General features: G+C 45.7%; 2 protein-coding genes across 2 annotated transcripts in view; one reads left to right on the forward strand and one right to left on the reverse strand.

Annotated features, from left to right (window-relative positions):
* LOC144769988 (uncharacterized) overlaps positions 1-19,178 on the forward strand; it is a 240,104-nt gene that overhangs the window by 119,487 nt on the left and 101,439 nt on the right. The window lies entirely within an intron of this gene.
* The window catches only part of LOC144770939 (zinc finger protein 181-like), an 89,983-nt gene that overhangs the window by 12,863 nt on the left and 57,942 nt on the right, over positions 1-19,178 (reverse strand). The window contains exons 4-6 of the mRNA XM_078655774.1: positions 5,348-5,455; positions 3,848-3,940; positions 3,432-3,530 (exon numbers count right to left, since the gene is read on the reverse strand). Coding sequence (XP_078511900.1) covers positions 3,432-3,530; positions 3,848-3,940; positions 5,348-5,455 — 300 coding nt within the window. The remainder of the gene's footprint in view (positions 1-3,431; positions 3,531-3,847; positions 3,941-5,347; positions 5,456-19,178) is intronic.

Consider the following 19,178-nt stretch of genomic DNA (forward strand, 5'->3'; position numbering starts at 1 on the left):
TGGCGAGGTTTTCCAGCAGGGCGGTGGTGTTGCGGTCCTTGTTGTTCTCCAGGTGGAAGTTGAGGTCCCCGAGGAGGATGTAGTCAGTGGAGGGGAGGGCGTGCGGGCTGATGAAGTCTGTGATGTCTTCGCTGAATTGTGTGCGTGGTCCCGGGGGTCTGTAGACGAGGGTGCCTCTGAGGGTCGTCTTAGGGTCGGTGTGAATCTGGAAGTGGAGATGTTCGGCTGCGGCGAAGGAGTCGTTGGCATCAGTCGTGATGCGGATGGTGTTCCTGTGGACGATGGCGATGCCACCTCCGGTCTGGTTGATGTGGTCCCTCCTGATGATCTTGTACCCGTCCGGGATGGCGATGTCGGGTGCAGAGGAGGCGTTCATCCAGGTTTCCGTGAGGAAGGCGACATCCGGTGATGTAGCGTCGAGGAGGTTCCAGAGTTCCACGGCGTGTCTGTGGATGGAGCGGGTGTTGATCAGGATGCACTTGAGGTGGTTGCTGCTGGTGTTTGTCTTGGCGGGTGCGGGGCAGGTTCGGAGGCAGGTGAACTTGCAGGTGCAGCAGGTGAAGGGTCCGTGGGTGCGTCTCGGGGTGGCTCGGCAGCAGGCGTGGGTCCGTCCGGCATTGAGTGCGTTGAGAGTGGCGGCGTCGTAGGTCAGTCGGGTCGTCTTGCCTCGGCGGGGAGGGCCAGGGGTCCTGGCGCTGGGCGCGGTCCAGGCGCGGACGGGCGCAGACGGGCTTACCTTTGGCGCACCTTCGGCGCTCAATCGGTGCTCCCGCTGCACGCGTCCGCTGCGCGGTCGCTCTGGGGGCGTCATAAGTAAGGAGCCGGGAGGGAGGAGCAGCTGGGTGGCGGGAGCGGGGCGGCGAATGGAATCACAGGGGGGCGGGGCCGCAGGGAGGCAGCGGCGGGAAATTCCAAGAAGCAGCGGGCAGCAGGAAATTCCCAGGAGCAGCTGGGAAATTCCCAGGAGCAGCGGGCAGCAAGCGAAGGAATTTGCAGGCAGGAGGCGGCAAAGGCAGGCAGGAGCGGCAGCAGTGAGTGGGGCGACCAAGCCCTGTGGAGGGCTGAGCGGTCACACTCTGTGGTCCCCTACGGTCCCCTTAAGTAAGGAGCCGGGAGGGAGGAGCAGCTAGGTGGCGGGAGCGGGGCGGCGAATGGAATTACAGGGGGGTGGGGCCGCAGCGAGGCAGCGACGGGAAATTCCAAGAAGCAGCGGGCAGCGGGAAATTCCCAGGAGCAGCGGGAAATTCCCAGGAGCAGCGGGCAGCGAGCGAAGGAATCTGCAGGCAGGAGGCGGCAAAGGCAGGCAGGAGCGGCAGCAGTGAGTGGGGCGACCAAGCCCTGTGGAGGGCTGAGCGGTCACACTCTGTGGTCCCCTAGGGTCCCCTTAAGTAAGGAGCCGGGAGGGAGGAGCAGCTGGGTGGCGGGAGCGGGGCGGCAAATGGAATCACAGGGGGGCGGGCCGCAGGGAGGCAGCGGCGGGAAATTCCAAGAAGGAGCGGGCAGTGGGAAATTCCCAGGAGCAGCGGGAAATTCCCAGGAGCAGCGGGCAGCGAGCGAAGGAATCTGCAGGCAGGAGGCGGCAAAGGCAGGCAGGAGCGGCAGCAGTGAGTGGGGCGACCAAGCCCTGTGGAGGGCTGAGCGGTCACACTCTGTGGTCCCCTACGGTCCCCTTAAGTAAGGAGCCGGGAGGGAGGAGCAGCTGGGTGGCGGGAGCGGGGCGGCAAATGGAATCACAGGGGGGCGGGGCCGCAGGGAGGCAGCGGCGGGAAATTCCAAGAAGCAGCGGGCAGCGGGAAATTCCCAGGAGCAGCGGGAAATTCCCAGGAGCAGCGGGCAGCGAGTGAAGGAATCTGAAGGCAGGAGGCGGCAAAGGCAGGCAGGAGCGGCAGCAGTGAGTGGGGCGACCAAGCCCTGTGGAGGTCACGATGGCGATGCCTCCTCCGGTCTGGTTGATGTGATCCCTCCTGATGATCTTGTACCCGTCAGGGATGGCGATGGCGATGTCGGGGGCTGAGGAGACGTTCATCCAGGTTTCCGTGAGGAAGGCGATGTCGGGTGATGATGCGTCGAGGAGGTCCCAGAGTTCCACGGCGTGTCTGTGGACGGAGCGGGTGTTGAGTAGGATGCACTTCAGGTGGTTGCTGCTGGTGTTTGGCTTGGCGGGTGCGGTGCAGGTTCGGAGGCAGGTGAACTTGCAGCTTTTGCAGGTGAAGGGTCCGTGGGTGCGTTTCGGGGTGGTTCGGTAGCAGGCGGGGTTCCGTCCGGCGTTGAGTGCGTTGAAGCTGGCGGCATCGTAGGTCCGTCGGGTCGTCTTGCAGCGGCGGGGGCCAGGGGTCCTGGCGCTGGGCGCGGTCCAGGCGCGGACGGGCGCAGACGGGCTTGCCTTTGGGGCACAATCGGCGCGCCCGCTGCGCGTCAACGCTGCGCGTGCGTGGGGGCGACATAAGAAGGAGCCGGGAGGGAGGAGCAGCTGGGTGGCGGGAGCGGGGCGGCGAATGGGCAGGAGTGGGGCGGGGCCGCAGGGAGGCAGCGGCGGGAAAGGAGGGCAGAGGGCAGCTCAGCGGCGGCTGGGTCGCCCTGTGGGACAAATGAGTGAAAACAAACTAGGGCAGCAGAAATGAAGGCAGCAGAGGGCACCAAGGGCAGCAGATGACAAGAGAGAAGGAGGAGGAAAAACGTAGAGTGAGAAAAATAACGAGAAAAAAACGAGAAATAACGGGAAAAAAACTAGTAAAAACAAGTAAAATAAATGTAAGACTAAGGCAGCTTAAACAAAGGCAGCAGGGGCACCAAGGGCACCAGAGGGCTGATGGAGGCAGTAGCAGGGGTGTGTGGGGGCGACCTCGCCTGGTTACAGGCTCAGCGGTAATTATACTTATGTCCTCCATGACACAAAATCCCTGAGGCCGGTGACACCTTACGTGTGTTTGTCACTATCAAAGGAGAGAGAGGACTAGGTAGCTAGCCCGTATCCCCAGGGTTTTATATGTGAAATCAATAAGGACTAGCCTATTTGTGAATTTACATAGACTCAAGACTGTAAGACAGGGTACAAACCCTTTTGTTATTAAAATATAATTTACCCTCGGGTACTGGGATCCCTGTATAGCTTTTAAACTTTCACCTTCACGTCACTACACTGCACACTCAGAAACATACGTGCTCTGCTGTATTCAGGCGTCGAAGCACACCCGGGACACACTCGGTGTCACTGGGTGGGCCCGATGATGAAGCATGCCACCAACCAGGTTGGTGGGTGAGGGCCTCATGAACAAACAAAAGGGTTTGTACCCTGTCTTACAGTCTTGAGTCTATGTAAATTTACAAATAGGCTAGTCCTTATTGATTTCACACCTTACGTGTGTTCCCATGTGTGTGGAAAGGGGTCTTCTCATTACATGATTTTAAAACGTGAGAAACCGTGAACTCACCCACAGAACAGCTGCTACCTTTCAATCTGTTAATGTTGTTATATTCCAAGGAATCTGCCTCTTCCTCCTCTTTTATACAAAGTAAAACCACGTCAGGATCTATAGTAGAAAAACATACGTATAATAGCACAACATACATGAATATGCATTGCACAAGAAGGGGTATTATATACAAATGTCAATCAAATGTCATGTATGGAGCAAATGGACTTGCTTCACTGTTAGAAGTAGTAGACCCCTTGCTCTCTCACTCCACAAAGGGGACCAACTCAAAAAGGATCTGTCACATTCCGAGAAGAGTTCATAAACTGAGCCGCGTCAGGGATGCATTGAGTACGGGTCAGGATTAGCTCACAGGTTTGGAGTACTTCCCCACACAGTCCCAAAGGAAGACATTAAAATCCCCTGGTACTTACCTTCGGAGGGGCCAGAGCTGCTTTTTCCAACCTCTGCATCAAGATGATCATTAAAAATCAACGTTGGTTCTTCGACTTTCTTCACACAAACAACTGCATTTAAATATTGAAATTGTACAGAATAAGATCAATTAACAACAGATAGGTGTATCGAAAGCATAACAGTGACACGTTTAATTATTTCATTATTAACATTTCAAATCAACAACGTTCTTCAGAAGAGGGAACCTACGTTTTAAAACGGTATAATCACATACATTTTCATATGTATGAGAACTATAAAATAATTTCTTGAGAAGCTTCATAACGTATAGAGATAACTCAGTACATTTCAGGATAAAGACACATTCACTTGTGTAATTAGACCAAATACCAGGCTGACAATTTAAATACAAAGATAAATGGTGCCATAAATGAGCATGTCATGATCTCTTCTAATAAGACTGTGTCCCTAGAAAGTCCAAGTGCTGTCCCAAAACAAAAGTAAAAAACCATTGTTGTATTTCTAATTTGGACTTGTACAGGGTATCAAAAGCTGCAGTAATTCACACTTTTCTTAACCAATGAAGCTACAGTGAACTTTCAAAGACGATGTTCTGAATTTATAGAGGAATTACCCAGGGTCAGTCGTTGTGAAACTCTGGATAATTGTAAACCTATAAACTCCAGTAAAACCCAACTGAAAGGGAAATGACCCTCCTGGGTGCAAACAGATAAACAATGAATTGTTTACACTCCCCCACAGCAGGATGATGGGTGTGTCCAACTGAGGTGCTGGCCTTTTTTAAACAATACTAAATGTCATTCAATAAAAAGTGAGGGAAAGAAAATGTCATTTTATTTCTTCCTGATGAGGTCAACACAGTGTGTCTATTTAAAGAAGGCAACAGCAAGAAAGCATGGTCTCTGTTTTATTTTGCTTCTGATTAGCAAAAAGGTCAAGCTAAAGAGTCCTTGCTGACAAGTGAATATCCAAAGCAAATATACAATGCTTTAGTAATTTCATGAACTTGGGAGTTACAGGTACCTGTGGCACGCGTGTTGGTACCCATGACTCTAGTGCAGCCCCTCCACAATGTATACTATTTAGGAGGGATTCTGTGAAGGACCTCTAAATGTACCACTAAGCGGATGCGTAATCATTATTTGAACATAACAAAGGCATTCATTACCCTCTACACCAGCCAGAGTCTTAAGACAAAGTGAGAGTGTGAGGGGCAAAGAAAATGTGAGCGCGCAACAGTGTGACAGATTGTAAGATCCAAACACACAGGTACAGTATTCATATGTCTTGTTACATTTCAGCTTTAAAAGAAATATCCACTGTTGTAAAAGCAATGTGTTTCATTGACACTCAGGTCAGGATGTATAAATACTGATTTCCAAGAGACAGGAGAACACTAGAATAACATCACTGGAATCCACACACTCCAGGAAACGCTAGACTGCGACAAGTGTTTCTGACGCTCTTTGAATTGGAATAGCACGGGCAGCACTTACCATCATCACAAGCACTGAAATAACCACTTCTTTCTTGGCCATGAAAGTTCCCCAAATACAGCTGTTCCTCTTGATTTACAGTGAATAATTCATCAAAGTTAGTATTATCTGTTGGTCAAAGACATAAAAATTATACTTTAATATCACATAACATTACTTCACTTTTATCATTAGCGTCAATTTTAATTGTATGCCCTTACACCGCCTGATTTTGGTAGTCACTCTCTCAGAAATATTTGTAGAGATATAAACTTAGTAAAACACCCCAAAGAGATTCAACATCAGGGTGCATGTCAATAAGCATGTAGTAAAAGATTCCTAAGGACCTATTCACAAAGTTTAATATGCACATGTATATTTACAACTACACCTAGGGGTAAGCTTACACTTCTTTGCTATTCATCTTTCATAAGTGAAGATTTACACCAAAGTGCAGACTTACATGTCTCTACCCCCTCAAATCAGGGGGCAAAGCCTCTTACAACTGGATTAATGAGTATACAGTTAATTCTAATGACTTTAAATGTAGGCGGTGAACGAAGCCATCATGGTAAAGACTTCACTTTATGAAAGTACTGGGAAAATATAGCATTTTACTATTCTTTTTTGTTTTAAAATATTTCAAATATGTTAATGTTTATTAGAAATTTAAATTATTTTAACATATTAACTATTCGCCTAGAACTTATACAATAAAATATTAAAATACATTATCTTATCATATTCAATGTGGATTGAATAATGAATTAATTTAAATATATACATTTAATGTATTAATCATTTTAAACAATAATTTCAACAGAATCCCAACTGCATTAAAATTGTTATGTTTATTTAATATTTAGTAAATTTAAAGTTATGAATTGAAATTATTTTTACATTTTAATACAAGTTTAAACATCCTATTTTTTTTTGTAAATCATAATGCAATTTTAAAATAGTAAAATAATGAATTAATAATTATATATACCATTTAACACTAAAACACATTTAATTTACAGGCATTTTAACCCACAAACGTACACCTTTTTTGATATTTGCATAAAACAATTAATAATGCTTTTCTCACTAGTTTTTTATAGTTTGTACTAGTTTGCACCTAATTGGTAAAATAAGCAGAAAAATAAGACCCCAAAAAATTAAATTTAAACCACAGACAAAAATGATGCATTTGTGAAATAATCTTATTGCATAATGTTCTTACACATTTACTTGCAGGTGTGTGTGAGAGATTATTTATTTATATATATATATATATATATATATATATATATATATATATATATATATATATATATAAAAAAACAAAGGTTACAGGAAAGTTTTATTTAGGTCCAGATTTTACATACATAAAAAACGATAACTCTAACTTGTGCTCTAATATAACTCGGGCCCCTGCAATGTACAGTTTTCTGACCAATATTGTTATTACAAATGTTGCAGTGATATTATCAATGATATCATAGAAAATGTCATGACGGATGTAATATGTGTGGTAATTAGCAGTGCATAGTGAAGGCGCGAGGAACAGTTACCTTAGGGCACGAGTTATAGTTTCTTGACATAACTATAACTGCTGAATTTCTATTATATGTGTAAAATCTGAACCTAACTATAATGTCTATATAACCTTTGTTTTTTGTGTGAATTTCTATTTTTTTTAAATTCTTTTGCCTAACTATAACGTCCCTGAAATCTTTGTTTTTTCAGTGAATTTCTACAGTTTTTTTCATTTTTAATGCTATTTCCTAACTATAACGACCCAGTAACCTGTGTTTTTCTGGTGAATTTCTAGGTTTTTTTTAACATAAAGTAATATTTTATTAACAAAATCTAATCTAACTGCCACCGCGCACAGCCTTCAGTTACCCCCATCATGCAGCCACTCCCGTGCTGCGCATGACCAGGACCTGTGGCCAACACCTCAAAGGCAGCCAATCCGTGGGCCACCTCCCCGGGCCATTTTTGAACCTGAAGACCTCATACCCTGGGGCCAGAAGCATTTTAGGGGGAGGAGGGCACATGCTTGGGTGGCTTTGTTGATCTTTGAGTGGGTGTATGAGTGGTTTTGTGGGTCAGTGGGTCTGTGAGTGGGTGTGTGAGTGGCTGTATGGGTGTGTGAGTGGCTGCGTGGATCTGTGAGCGGGTGTGTGAGTGGTTTTGTAGGTCTGTGAGTGGGCGTTTGAGTGAGTGGCTGTATGGGTGTGAGTGGGTGTGTAAATGGTTGTGTGGGTGTGTTAGTGGCTGTGGGTCTGTGAGTGTTTTTGTTGTTTGGTTAGTGGGTGTGTGAGTGGCTGTATGGGTGTGTGAGTGGTTGTGTGGGTGTGTGAGTGGCTGTATGGGTGTGTGAGTGGTTGTGTGGGTGTGTGAGTGGCTGTGTGGGTGTGTGAGTGGCTATGTGGGTCTGTGAGTGGCTGTATGAGTGATTTTGTGGATGTGAGTGGGTGTGTAATTGGCTGTATGGGGTGTGTGTTTGTGTGGGTCTGTGAATGGGTTAGTGATTGGCTGTATAAGTGTGTATGTTGATGTGTGTGAGTGTCTGTATGGGTCTGTGAATGGGTGTATGAGTGGTTATCTGGATCTCTTAATGGGTGTTTGGCTGGCTGCATGGATATGTGAATGGGTGTTTGTGTTTTTTCATTTGGGGTCTGGATCTGCTGTGAAGTCACACGGGAGGGTCCGTGCCGAATGCTGCGGTGAATGGGAGGCTCTCCGCATATGCAAAGAAACATTTTCCACAATTTCTTGCCCATGAGGGGTCCCTCACAAACCCCTCCACCCTGTCCCATAGGGTCAGGGCACCTCTACCCTGACACGTTCTATCCTTTTTACATGTTATTTACTCCCAGGGAGCCAAGTCCATAAAGTGGCAGCTGCAACTTTCCTATCAGGTTGGGGACAGCCAATTACGGCATAGTGAATCTGTGTCTCTAGGTATACATAAATCTTTTTTCTTTAATAACTCCAAAACTTCTGAACAGATACCAACTTACAAAAAGCACTCTTTCTGGACCAAGATCTAGCTTCCTGACAATTTTGGTGCAATTCCATCCAGTGGTTGGCGCTGAAGTCGTGTCTAAAATCCCTATGGGAAATTGCATAGGGGAAAATGCGTTTTGGGTCCCCCCTTTTTCTCTGGCCCCTGCTTGACGAATCAAACCAAAACTTTAACGACAGCAGCTTGAATGTAAAACCAGTTTTGAAAAATTCGTGAAGATTCGTCAAACTGAGTCAAAGTTATTAGCAAAACAAAAAAAGCTTTTCCTATGGAAACTAAGTCCTAACTATAACTACCTATTGAATGACCACTTCTAGGTAATATATCTATATATATATTCACTGAAAAAAACATAGGTTTCAGGCATTATATAGTTAGGAATTAGCATTTAAAAAAACCTTTGAAATTAAGTGAAAAAAACCATAGGTTTCAGGAGTTATATAGTTAGGAATTAGCTTTTAAAAAACCTTTGAAATTCACTCAAAAAACTATACGTTTTAGTGGTGTTATAGTTAGCTGGACATTTTACTCATACAAAACCATTGAAATTGCTCCTATATAGTTAGTTGTACTAACTATATTTCACGCACCCGCAATCCACTGCTGATGATGTCACATATTAGATCATTCATGACATGGTCAGTGACATCACTGATGACATCTCAAATGACATCACTGATTGTGGTTTGCTTCGCTATTTAAATATGCATTATATATATAGCAATTTGCATTGAAGAATAAGTGGATATATATAAATAAATATTTGGATGGAGGATTTAGTAGCAGTGTAATTGACTGTTTACTTGACCAATTTATAATGTCTCACTAAATATAGTGGATAGTGACTAAACTGTGTGAATATCTGTATCACTTTGTCAGTTGTTGTGTAAACTGATTCTACAGTTGGTTACTAGCTATGTGAAAGTCTATATTAGTTATTGATTAGTTAACTGAGTATTTGTATGGGAGTGTGAAAGTGTGTGTGGTTCGGTGGGCGGTGTGTGACTGTCCAAAGATGTGTGAATAGTTAATTCAGTAGATATATGAAGTTAAAACTACATGTTCCATCAGTTGTTTGGGTGAGTGAATCTCTTTATGGGTGTGGTGATGAGCAAATATATTTCTCAATGGTACATGTCCAACAAACTAGAAAAATAAAAGGCAGTGTATGTGTCAGTTGTTGTATATAAATAAGTATACATAAGACACAATGATTGTGTGAGTGACTGTATGGATAACTGTATACTTGTAATAATGATTTTATAATTCACTAAGTATGACTTACTATCTAAATGAATAGAAGAAGTGGTGTTTGTATAAGTGTTTTGCTAAGTTAATATGTAAGTATGATCCATTGTTTGCATAAGCGAGTAGGATGACTTCATATGTGAATAGGATGCGTGCTGTTGTTTAATGTCGATATAGATGTATAAGTATTTTTGATAGTGTTCTATTGTTCATTGACATGTATGAGTGAATCCATATGTAAGTGATTAGATGTGTGTATACATCTATGAATCACTGAGTGGATTTTTAGATACTTGTATTGCTGTGACAATAGATTTAAATATGATACTCTGTATTTTACAAAGAGTGATGAAAAATTGTAATAGTGTATGAAAAGGTGTATGTGATTGTCACGTGGATGATGTCATCAGTGATGTCATCAGTGATGTCATTTGAGATGTCATCAGTGATGTCACTGACCATTATTATTATTATTATTATGCGTTCTTATATAGCGCTCGATTACCCGTAGGCATCTCGGCGCTTGCCTTGGGAACCCGTCCTGGCTTTTTCCCTGTGAGATACCCGTACTGGGCATCCCCAAGGTGAAAGCCAGGCATCCCGCCGCGGGGGGGCCATAGTGGAGATTAAGCAGGCTGATGCCCAGAGCTGCAGAGTGTGAACCCGTGATTCGAGTAGGCACCGAAACGAGAATTATCGAGTCCGTGGATATTTGGGCTCAAGACTCTGCCGCGTCGGGAATTGAACCCTGGTCCCGGGTCTGACCTCTGCTTCAGGGTCTACCTCCTCTAACCAGTGAGCCACACTTCTCCACCGTGAACCATGTCATGAATGATGTAATATGTGACATCATCAGCAGTGGATTGCGGGTGCGCGAAATATAGTTAGTACAACTAACTATATAGGAGCAATTTCAATGGTTTTGTATGAGTAAAATGTCCAGCTAACTATAACACCACTAAAACTTATAGTTTTTTGAGTGAATTTCAAAGGTTTTTTTAAAAGCTAATTCCTAACTATATAACTCCTGAAACCTATGGTTTTTTCAGTGAATTTCAAAGGTTTTTTTAAATGCTAATTCCTAACTATATATGGCCTGAAACCTATGGTTTTTTCAGTGAATTTCAGTGGTTTTTTAAATGCTAATTCCTAACTATATAAGGCCTGAAACCTATGGTTTTTTCAGTGAATTGCAAAGGTTTCTTAAATGCTAATTCCTAACTATATAAGGCCTGAAACCTATGGTTTTTTCAGTGAATTTCAAAGGTTTTTTAAATGCTAATTCTATTAGCGGATAACGTTTAAATATATTAATATCCTAGTGGGACCACCTGAGCAGCCCTAAGGGGTCAGGGTGTTTCTACCCTGCCCCCTTTTTGTGTTCTACACGTTTGTTTTTCTGCTTTCTTGTGCCTAATTCCTAACTATATAAGGCCTGAAACCTATGTTTTTTTCAGTGAATTTAGGTGTGCCGTACTTTTGTCATAAGTAAGACTGTTAGCGCTCTAGTTGTTCTTTAGAACACTCTGGGACATTCTGTGATTGGGCTATAGTTGGGCTACATCTGGCTGATATTTGGGCTAGATTTGTTTTTTTTTGTCTCTGGTGGCCATCTTTGGGCTACATTGGGCTACATCGGGCTACCAGTCCCTACAATTTTGCCAAGTTTGGTGGAAAACCATTCAGCCGTTCGGGCTAAAAGTGAGTCCAACCGCCCTATGGAAATTAACATGGGGAAAACATGTTTTGGGACCCCCCTTTTATCTCGGCCCCCGCTTGACGGATCCCCCCAAACTTTCAGGGAAGGACCGGAGCGCCGCGAGGCAAAGTTAAAGAAAATTTCAGGAAGATTCCTCAACCGGCGCCACAGTTATTCCCAATAGAATGTTGCGATTTCCCTATGGAAAACAATCCTAACTATATATACCTACTGGCTATCGCCAGTAGGTTTTATATATATATATATATATATATATATATATATATGTTGATCATCGCTGGGTAGTTATAGTTAGGATCATGTATCGCTAGGAAATGCCTTTTTTGTGTTGCTGATAATGGTGCCGTTTGACGAATTTTCACAAAACTTTCCAACTTTTTGACTAGTTTGTAAATGGAAAGTTTTGGGGTGATCTGACAAGCAGGGGCAAAGAAAAAGGGAGGTCTGAAAACACGTTTTTCCCCATTCATTTTTTCATAAGAACTTTAGACACAGCCCCAGACCAAACTGCTGAACGGATTTACACCAAATTTGTCAGAAAGCTAGATCTTGGTCCAGAAAGAGTGACTTGTGCTATGGTGCAAATCCGTTCAGCAGTTTTGGAAAAATTGAGGTTAAAAAATGTTGTATATATCACGCTGTGGAGGATCTGCGGTGCCGACAGGAGGGACTAACAAGCCTATTAACGAATCCGAAGGCAGAATTTATGAAAGACAGTGACATAAGCCAATGAAAAAAATGGGAGGATAGCGGGTGAAGCTTCTCTCCCACACTCTACAACAGCAGTCTCGCCGAGCGAGCAACGCTAGGCTCGACCAAAAAATATGGGGGCTATGTAGGGATAACCTGACCCCTCAGGCCTTGTGGTGGGTTCCAGATGAACTGTGCCTAAGACCAAAAACGTTTTTTATAAAAACAATTTACTGAAAATTAGCAGAGGATCCACAGAAAAAACTATTTTAAAAATCAAGCATGGGCTATTACGCTTGTTTTATTAATCCCCCCGGGTTGGACCAGGGCCAAGGAGAGCAATAGATAGGTTTTTTGGGGGGTGAGGAGGCCACATGCCCCTCCTCCCTGCGGCTAATAAGGCCCAAGGAACTCCATCCCCAGGACCGCCATTTGAATAAAGGGGATGGTGGCGCGTGAAGCCCTCCACAAGCCTAATAAGGCTCCATAGACCCCCATCCACCGGAAGTCGAGTCTCTACATACAGTAAGGGGGTGTGCAGCCCCCCTCCTGGAGCCTACTTAAGCCCCTGGGACCCCATCCCCCAGAGCCAATATGTATAAAAAAGGGGATGGGACGGTTGGCCCACCTCTCTGAGCCTTTAATGCCCTGGGTAGCCCAACCCCCGGGACACAGTAGTTTCCCTATCTGCACCGGCAGGAAACATGTGATTGCTCCTATCTGGCAGGAGCATTTTTAAATCTCCCGCCAAAAGGGAGCAAACACAAAATCTGCTCTCAGACAGCTGGAGCTTTCAAAAATGCTCCCCCTAGCTGGGAGCAGACTGGAGTTCTGTTTCCATACCTGCACTGATGCTGATGATTAAAAGGTGCTGGGCCCTGGAGGATGGGGTCCCCGGAGCAGAAAACGGCTGGGGTTGGGTAGCTGCGTGCCTCCCTCCCATTTTATAATATTGCTAGGCCCCAGGAGATGGCGTCCTCATAGCTGAAATTGGCCTGGGGAGGTGAGCTGTGTGTCCTCCTCCTCTATGAATATAGTCAGGCCGCGGAGATGGGGCTCCAGGGCCTAAAACAGTCTGGGGAGGGAGGCCACGTAACCCTTCCCCTAAAAAAAAGGCACCGGCTTGGTTGGAGCAGTTAATGCTCTCGCCAAGCCACAGCAAACAGCTATGTCCCAGGGGTGGGCACTCCGGGAGACAGCAGTAGCCAGCCCTGGTGGTCCCCAGGGCCATTATTGAAGCCAGGAGGCGGGTTCCTATGAAGTGGATGGGCCGGCCTGGAGAGGTGGTGGGCCCTGGGCCATTTATGGCCAGGGAGGGGCCCGTGAGGCCCCCTCCTAGTTTTAATGTTAAGTTAGCCTTGGTGGGATCTGTCTTGGAACCCCCTCTCCAAGAGGCGTAGGGGGTCAGGGTATTCCTACCCTGCCCCTTTTCTTTTTTTTAAATGTTTTTTTGTAGGACTTGGATCAAGCGGAGTCCCAAGATGGCTGCCAACACTTCCTGGTATGAAGTGTTGGCTCCCAACCAGATTTGAGCACGGGGATTGTCGGATCCTCAGAGAATCTGCATCCCTATATATTCAAATTTGGATTTTCCTTAGTATATTCAAAACTACTGAACGGATTTACACCAAATCATAAAAAGGTACTTCCTGGACCAATGTCTACCTTTCTGGCAAATGTGGTGAAATTCCGAAGAATAAAGGCACCATAATTGTCAGTAAGAGGCAAGATAAAGGTGAGATATGAGCAGAAAGAGACAGAATAAAGGTCAGAAATGAGAAGCAAGAGGAAGAATAAAGGTGAGACACAAGCAGAAAGAGGAAGAATAAAGGTGAGCAACAAGCCGAAAGAGGCTAAATACAGGTGAGAAATGAGCAGCAAGAGGCAGAATAGAGGTCAGAAACTAGTAGAAAGTGGCAGAATATAGGTCAGAAACAAGCAGCAAGAGGCAGAATGGAGGTCAGAAACTAGCAGAATAGAGGTCAGAAACGAGCAGAATAGAGGTCAGAAACAAGCAGCAAGAGGCAGAATGGAGGTCAGAAACGAGCAGCAAGACGCAGAATAGAGGTCGGAAATGAGCAGAAAAGGCAGAACGAAGGTCAGAAACGAGCAGCTAGAGACAGAACAGAAGTCAGAAACGAGCAGCATGAAGCAGAATAAAGGTCAGAAACTAGCAGAATGAGGCAAAATGGAGATCAGAAAGGAGCAGAATGAGGCAAAATAGAGGTCAGAAACGAGCAGCAAGAGGCAAGGTCAGAAACAAGCAAAACAATAGTCAGAATAAAGGTCACAAACGAGCAGAAAGAGACAAAATAGAGGTCAGAAACGAGCAGCAAGAGGCAGAATAAGGGTCAGAAACTAGCAGATAGAGGGAAAACAAGCATTGGCATAGCCAATAGAGCCTCGCCTTTGGGACCTGATAAGTATTTAACCATGCAGCACATTATCCCCCACTGGCATGCTTATACGCTCTCAACATCTTCGGATTGTTTTTTTGTTGTTTTAAAGTTGATATCTGCCACTTCCCCCAGAAGGATCTTTTTTTTCAAACCAGTTTTATTTTATTTTCGGAAAGTAAAACAGAAGCTTGTAATATAGCAAGGTTTCATAATTGCCAGATTTTCATGTTGCCCACCAGCAAATTATACGTCTGAGAACAGTAAAGAAATCAATGCCGGTATGAGATCATTGAATAAACACAATCAGTGCCAATAGACAAACATAACAAAAACCACACCCAGAACAAAAAACGTGCTTCGCCTAAAAGCTTTAACGCTTTCCCAGAAGCACAAATCAACAACAGCCGTAAACAAGCCTCATGTACAGCATGCACCTAGACTTGAATTGCAATGAAGAACAGACACACACACAAACGTTTACAATCAACACCCTTACCAAATGACTTTGTATGCACAAACGTTCATCTAATATAAGAACAGCTTATTTTCACAGTGCTTCATTAGCGAAAGCGGTGTACTTCCAATAAAATAACATATTCATATATATCATACAAATGTGGCTTCTGTACAGTGTAACTCATTTAAACTAAGCATTAACTCTGTCGAAGACACTGAAAAATGCAGTATTTAGAAGAGCATAGACTGTAACCGGACAAATGTAGTGTATTTGTTTCCACACTATACTGCAGGATCTCTGCAGGAGCACAAAAATGTCACCCTAAAAACAGGAAGCATTCCAAATGCAGCCGTGGATATCCTGATTGCAGGAATTTGTATTGAAATAGATTTAATGGTTCAAAACTACAGACTGGACATTTTTCTTTAGTTTGTACTCACTAATCACTCATTTGCAGAAGGAATTTGTAATGATTTTTAGAGCACGTGATAGGGCATTCGGCTGGAAAGAGCTTATGTGCAACCTTCTACATCCAACTGCACAATGTCATTAGCTGGCAAACTTGAAGATGTGTTGATATACCGAAAAATGTGCGTGCGTGCGTTTGAATTCTGCAATATATTTCGCTACTTAATGAGAAACGGTAGCACTCTTCTATACTTACAAATGTAACTGAAAAACTGCTAATGGTTCAGGAGACTCAGCTGAGCACTTCAGAAGTGCGCAGCCACGCGCATACAGCACCGTGTGATGTAACCTTCCCAAACCAGCAGGACCTGCTCTCAAGTGGCTGCGGATCAGACCACAGTGTTACCATGGGGCGGCGCAGGGGCATGCGAGGGACTCTTTAAACGTCTTCGTGTGACCCTTTAAATGTGTGAGGTAATCTCAAGGATCAGGTTAGAATATTTTGTTATCTATAGAGCACACATTTACCCATGACCGTTTCTTGGTGCTACAGAGAAGGGATAAGAAACCCAGACATTCGCAAAAGTAAACAGAAATGGTTTTATGAGTTTGTGGAATTTACCAAGGACAGCAAACACATCTCAGTGACGGGATCAGAGACTTACAAAGAGTGGCAATGAAGACTGAACAAGCAGAAGCTGTTTTAAAGCACACTTGTGCTGGCGTCCGCCTTGCGGGAGTGAGCAGCGCCGGCGGCCTCAAAGCCATATGTTTTCAATTCGAACCCCCCCCGCTGCTTGCTCCCGCAAGGTGGATGCCAGCACAAGCATGAGTGTGCTTGAAAAGGGGCAGACCAATGGCTAAAGGCCCTCTTAGAGCAGCGCATGCGCGCTGCCTAGGCGAGACCTAACAGAGGACAAAAACAAGCAGCAGAAGGCAAAGTCTGAAACGAGCAGAAAAAGGCAGAATAAAGGTCAGAAACTAGCAGAAAGACACAGAATAAAGGTCAGAAACCAGCAGAAAGAGGCAGATTAAAGGTCAGAAACGAGCAGAAAAAGGCCGAATGAAGGTCAAAACAAGCAGAAAGAGGAAAAATAAAGATTATATACTAGCAGAAAGAGGTAAAATTAAGGTCAGAAACTAGCTTGCTGAGAATTGCTGAGACTTCGTTGGAGGCCCCACCCGCTTTCAGAACCACGCTGCACAGGGGTTCCTATGAAGTGGATGGGCCGGCCTGGAGAGGTGGTGGGATCTGGGCCGTTTATGGCCTGGGAGGGGGCCGCGAGGCCCCCCTCCCAGTTGTAATGTTAATTTGGCCTTGGTGGGGTCCCTCTTGAAACCCCCTCCCCAAGAGGCATATTCCTACTCTGCCCCCTTTTCTTTTTTTAAATGTTTCTTTTTTTTTTTTTTGGTGTTCAAAGTGCGTTTATTGGATGTTGCAGACAGTACACAGCTTTCTGTGCCTACAACCCGGAGGCCGGCAGCATGACATGCGTCTGAATAATAAAGACATAATAGAAAGAACACAGCTGTGAAACCGACATCCCGGGGGCTCGGTAGCGTCAAGACTGCAGTATACAAGGTATGGCCTACAGCTAGTGTACAAGACAAGGACTTCCGGATGCGCTGCAGCAGAACAGGGTTTTGTAGGGTACGTACCCTTGTAGGTCGGTGAAACAGTTCACAACGTTAGAACAAAACTATGGGGGAAACACGGCCACACCCGGGAATATATACCTAGGACATATTGATGGCAGCAATGAGCAAGAGTCTTCCAATGTGATGTGAGGACACATGAAAGTCACAACGGCATCTGTTTATCTGAAGGCTAAAGATGATATGGAGCACCAGTGGGCGGTGCCGGGTCTGAATATAGGGGTGAATGGGAATGTGAGGTCAGGGGGGAGTGCATGTCGAGCAGGGATCTGATGGCAATACCCGGGACTGTAATATCAGTAGGCAGTCTGCATGAGAGTGGTAGGCAGATATGCAGTTAGTGGGGCAATATGTGGAGCAATATGTTAGTGAAAGAGATCGGAAACGCCCCTCTCATCTGTGGATAGCAGTCAAAAGCACCTGTCGCCTCTGAGTTAGTTAATCATCCACTATCCCCTCCGCAGGACCATCATCGTCTTCTGCCTGGGCACGTAGATAACTGACTAGCGGGCTCCAGGTATCTTTGGGTTGGCTAGAGATCGGTAGCAGCTCAGCAAAGGTGAGGTGCTGCGCCTGACAATAAGTTAAGTCCGTCAGCCACTCCTTGAACTTGGGGGCTCTGCCCCTACCCCAGCGACATGCCACTCGACGTTTCGCTAAAAGCAAGGCCACCTCCACAAATTTCCTGTTGGCTTTCGATACGTGGGTTGTATGTCCGAGTAAGGCAATGATCGGCTCTGCAGCGATGGTTTCCGTGGTCATCGCTGTGAGTGCATCCATCACTTGTTGCCAGTATAAACGAACAGGGGGGCACTCCCAAGCCAGGTGCAGAAAGTCCGCGTATTCAGCGCGACAGCGCTCGCACCTATCAGCGTCGGTCAGATGAAACCGGTGTTTCTTCGCCGGGGTATAGTAGAACTGATGTAAGAATTTGTAGTGTATTAACTTGAACCTGCTACTGGCTGATATCCGGGCCGTTAGGGCACAGCAATATCGCCAGTGATCGTCAGTGTGGTCTATATCCAGTTCGGCGCTCCATCGCGCCCGGGCTCCTGCCTCGGGCAGCGTGGCAACAGGTCTGAGCTGACGATAGAGTCCAGCAACCAAGTGTTTCCCTTCCTGCGAGCATAATAGAAAGTGGAGGGGGGGGAAGACCTCGGGTTCCGTAGGGAACTCAGGCAAAATGTCCTTCATGCCCTGACGAAGGCGCAGGTAGTAAAAGACATCAAGCGGGGTATGGACATAGGAGGCAAAGAAAGCCTCAGCAGTTTTAAATGTACCGTTCACAAAAAGCTCGCCCCAAGAGGTGAGCCGCAGACGTTCACAGAGTAGCCGAAAGCCTCGCTCTTGTAGAAGGGGAAGAGAAGGATGGAACGTCAACGGTAGTTTGGGGGAGTATGGCAGGGGGCAGGACAATCTCTTCGCCATGCGGCGCCACGCATCCAGGGTGCAGGAAACAGAGGTGTTCGGTGTCTGTATCAGCGCCTCCGGGCATAGTAGCAAGCGGTTAAGGGGGATAGGGTGTACAATCCTGTCCTCCACCGCCAGTTGAGGCATGAAGGGCGTCGGGACTAGCCAGTGATATGCATATTGCGCTTGTGCGCATAGATAGTAGGCCTCGAAGTCGGGGACATCGAAGCCGCCGACCTCATAGGGTAAGGTCAGAGTGGTCCACTTCAACCTTGGGTTCTTGCCCCCCCAGAATAATCAACAGAGCTCTGACCTCAGAGATTTGAAGAAGAATGCCCCCGGAAAATACGGGATATTAAGGAAAAGATATAAAAACTGTGGCAGGACCACCATCTTGATAAGGGATGCTCCGCCGGCCATAGAGAGCGGAAGTGCAATCCAACGGTCAACCGTAGCTGCGAGGTTAGTAATGGCCACTCCGTAATTAGCGCGAATCGTTTCGTCTTTATCGCATGAAATTTGGATACCCAGGTACCGAAGATCTGACCTACACCATTCGATCGGGTAGTCAAGGGGAAAATCGGTCACCGCCTCAGTCAGAGGGAAGAATTGCGATTTAGACCAATTTATGCATATCCCGGACATTCTACCAAATACCACAAATTCTCGTAATAACGGATTAAGGTGGAGATCCGGGTGTTTAACATAGAGGGTGATGTCGTCGGCATATAAGGACACATCTATTTGGCGCTGCAAGCATTGTACAGCGCCCGCTCGATGCAGCTGACGTATTCTGCAGGCTAGGGGTTAGACTGCGATGGCAAAAAGGAGAGGGGATAGAGGGC

Source organism: Lissotriton helveticus, chromosome 7 (assembly GCF_964261635.1).
Source record: "Lissotriton helveticus chromosome 7, aLisHel1.1, whole genome shotgun sequence".
NCBI classification, from domain to species: Eukaryota; Metazoa; Chordata; class Amphibia; order Caudata; family Salamandridae; genus Lissotriton; species Lissotriton helveticus.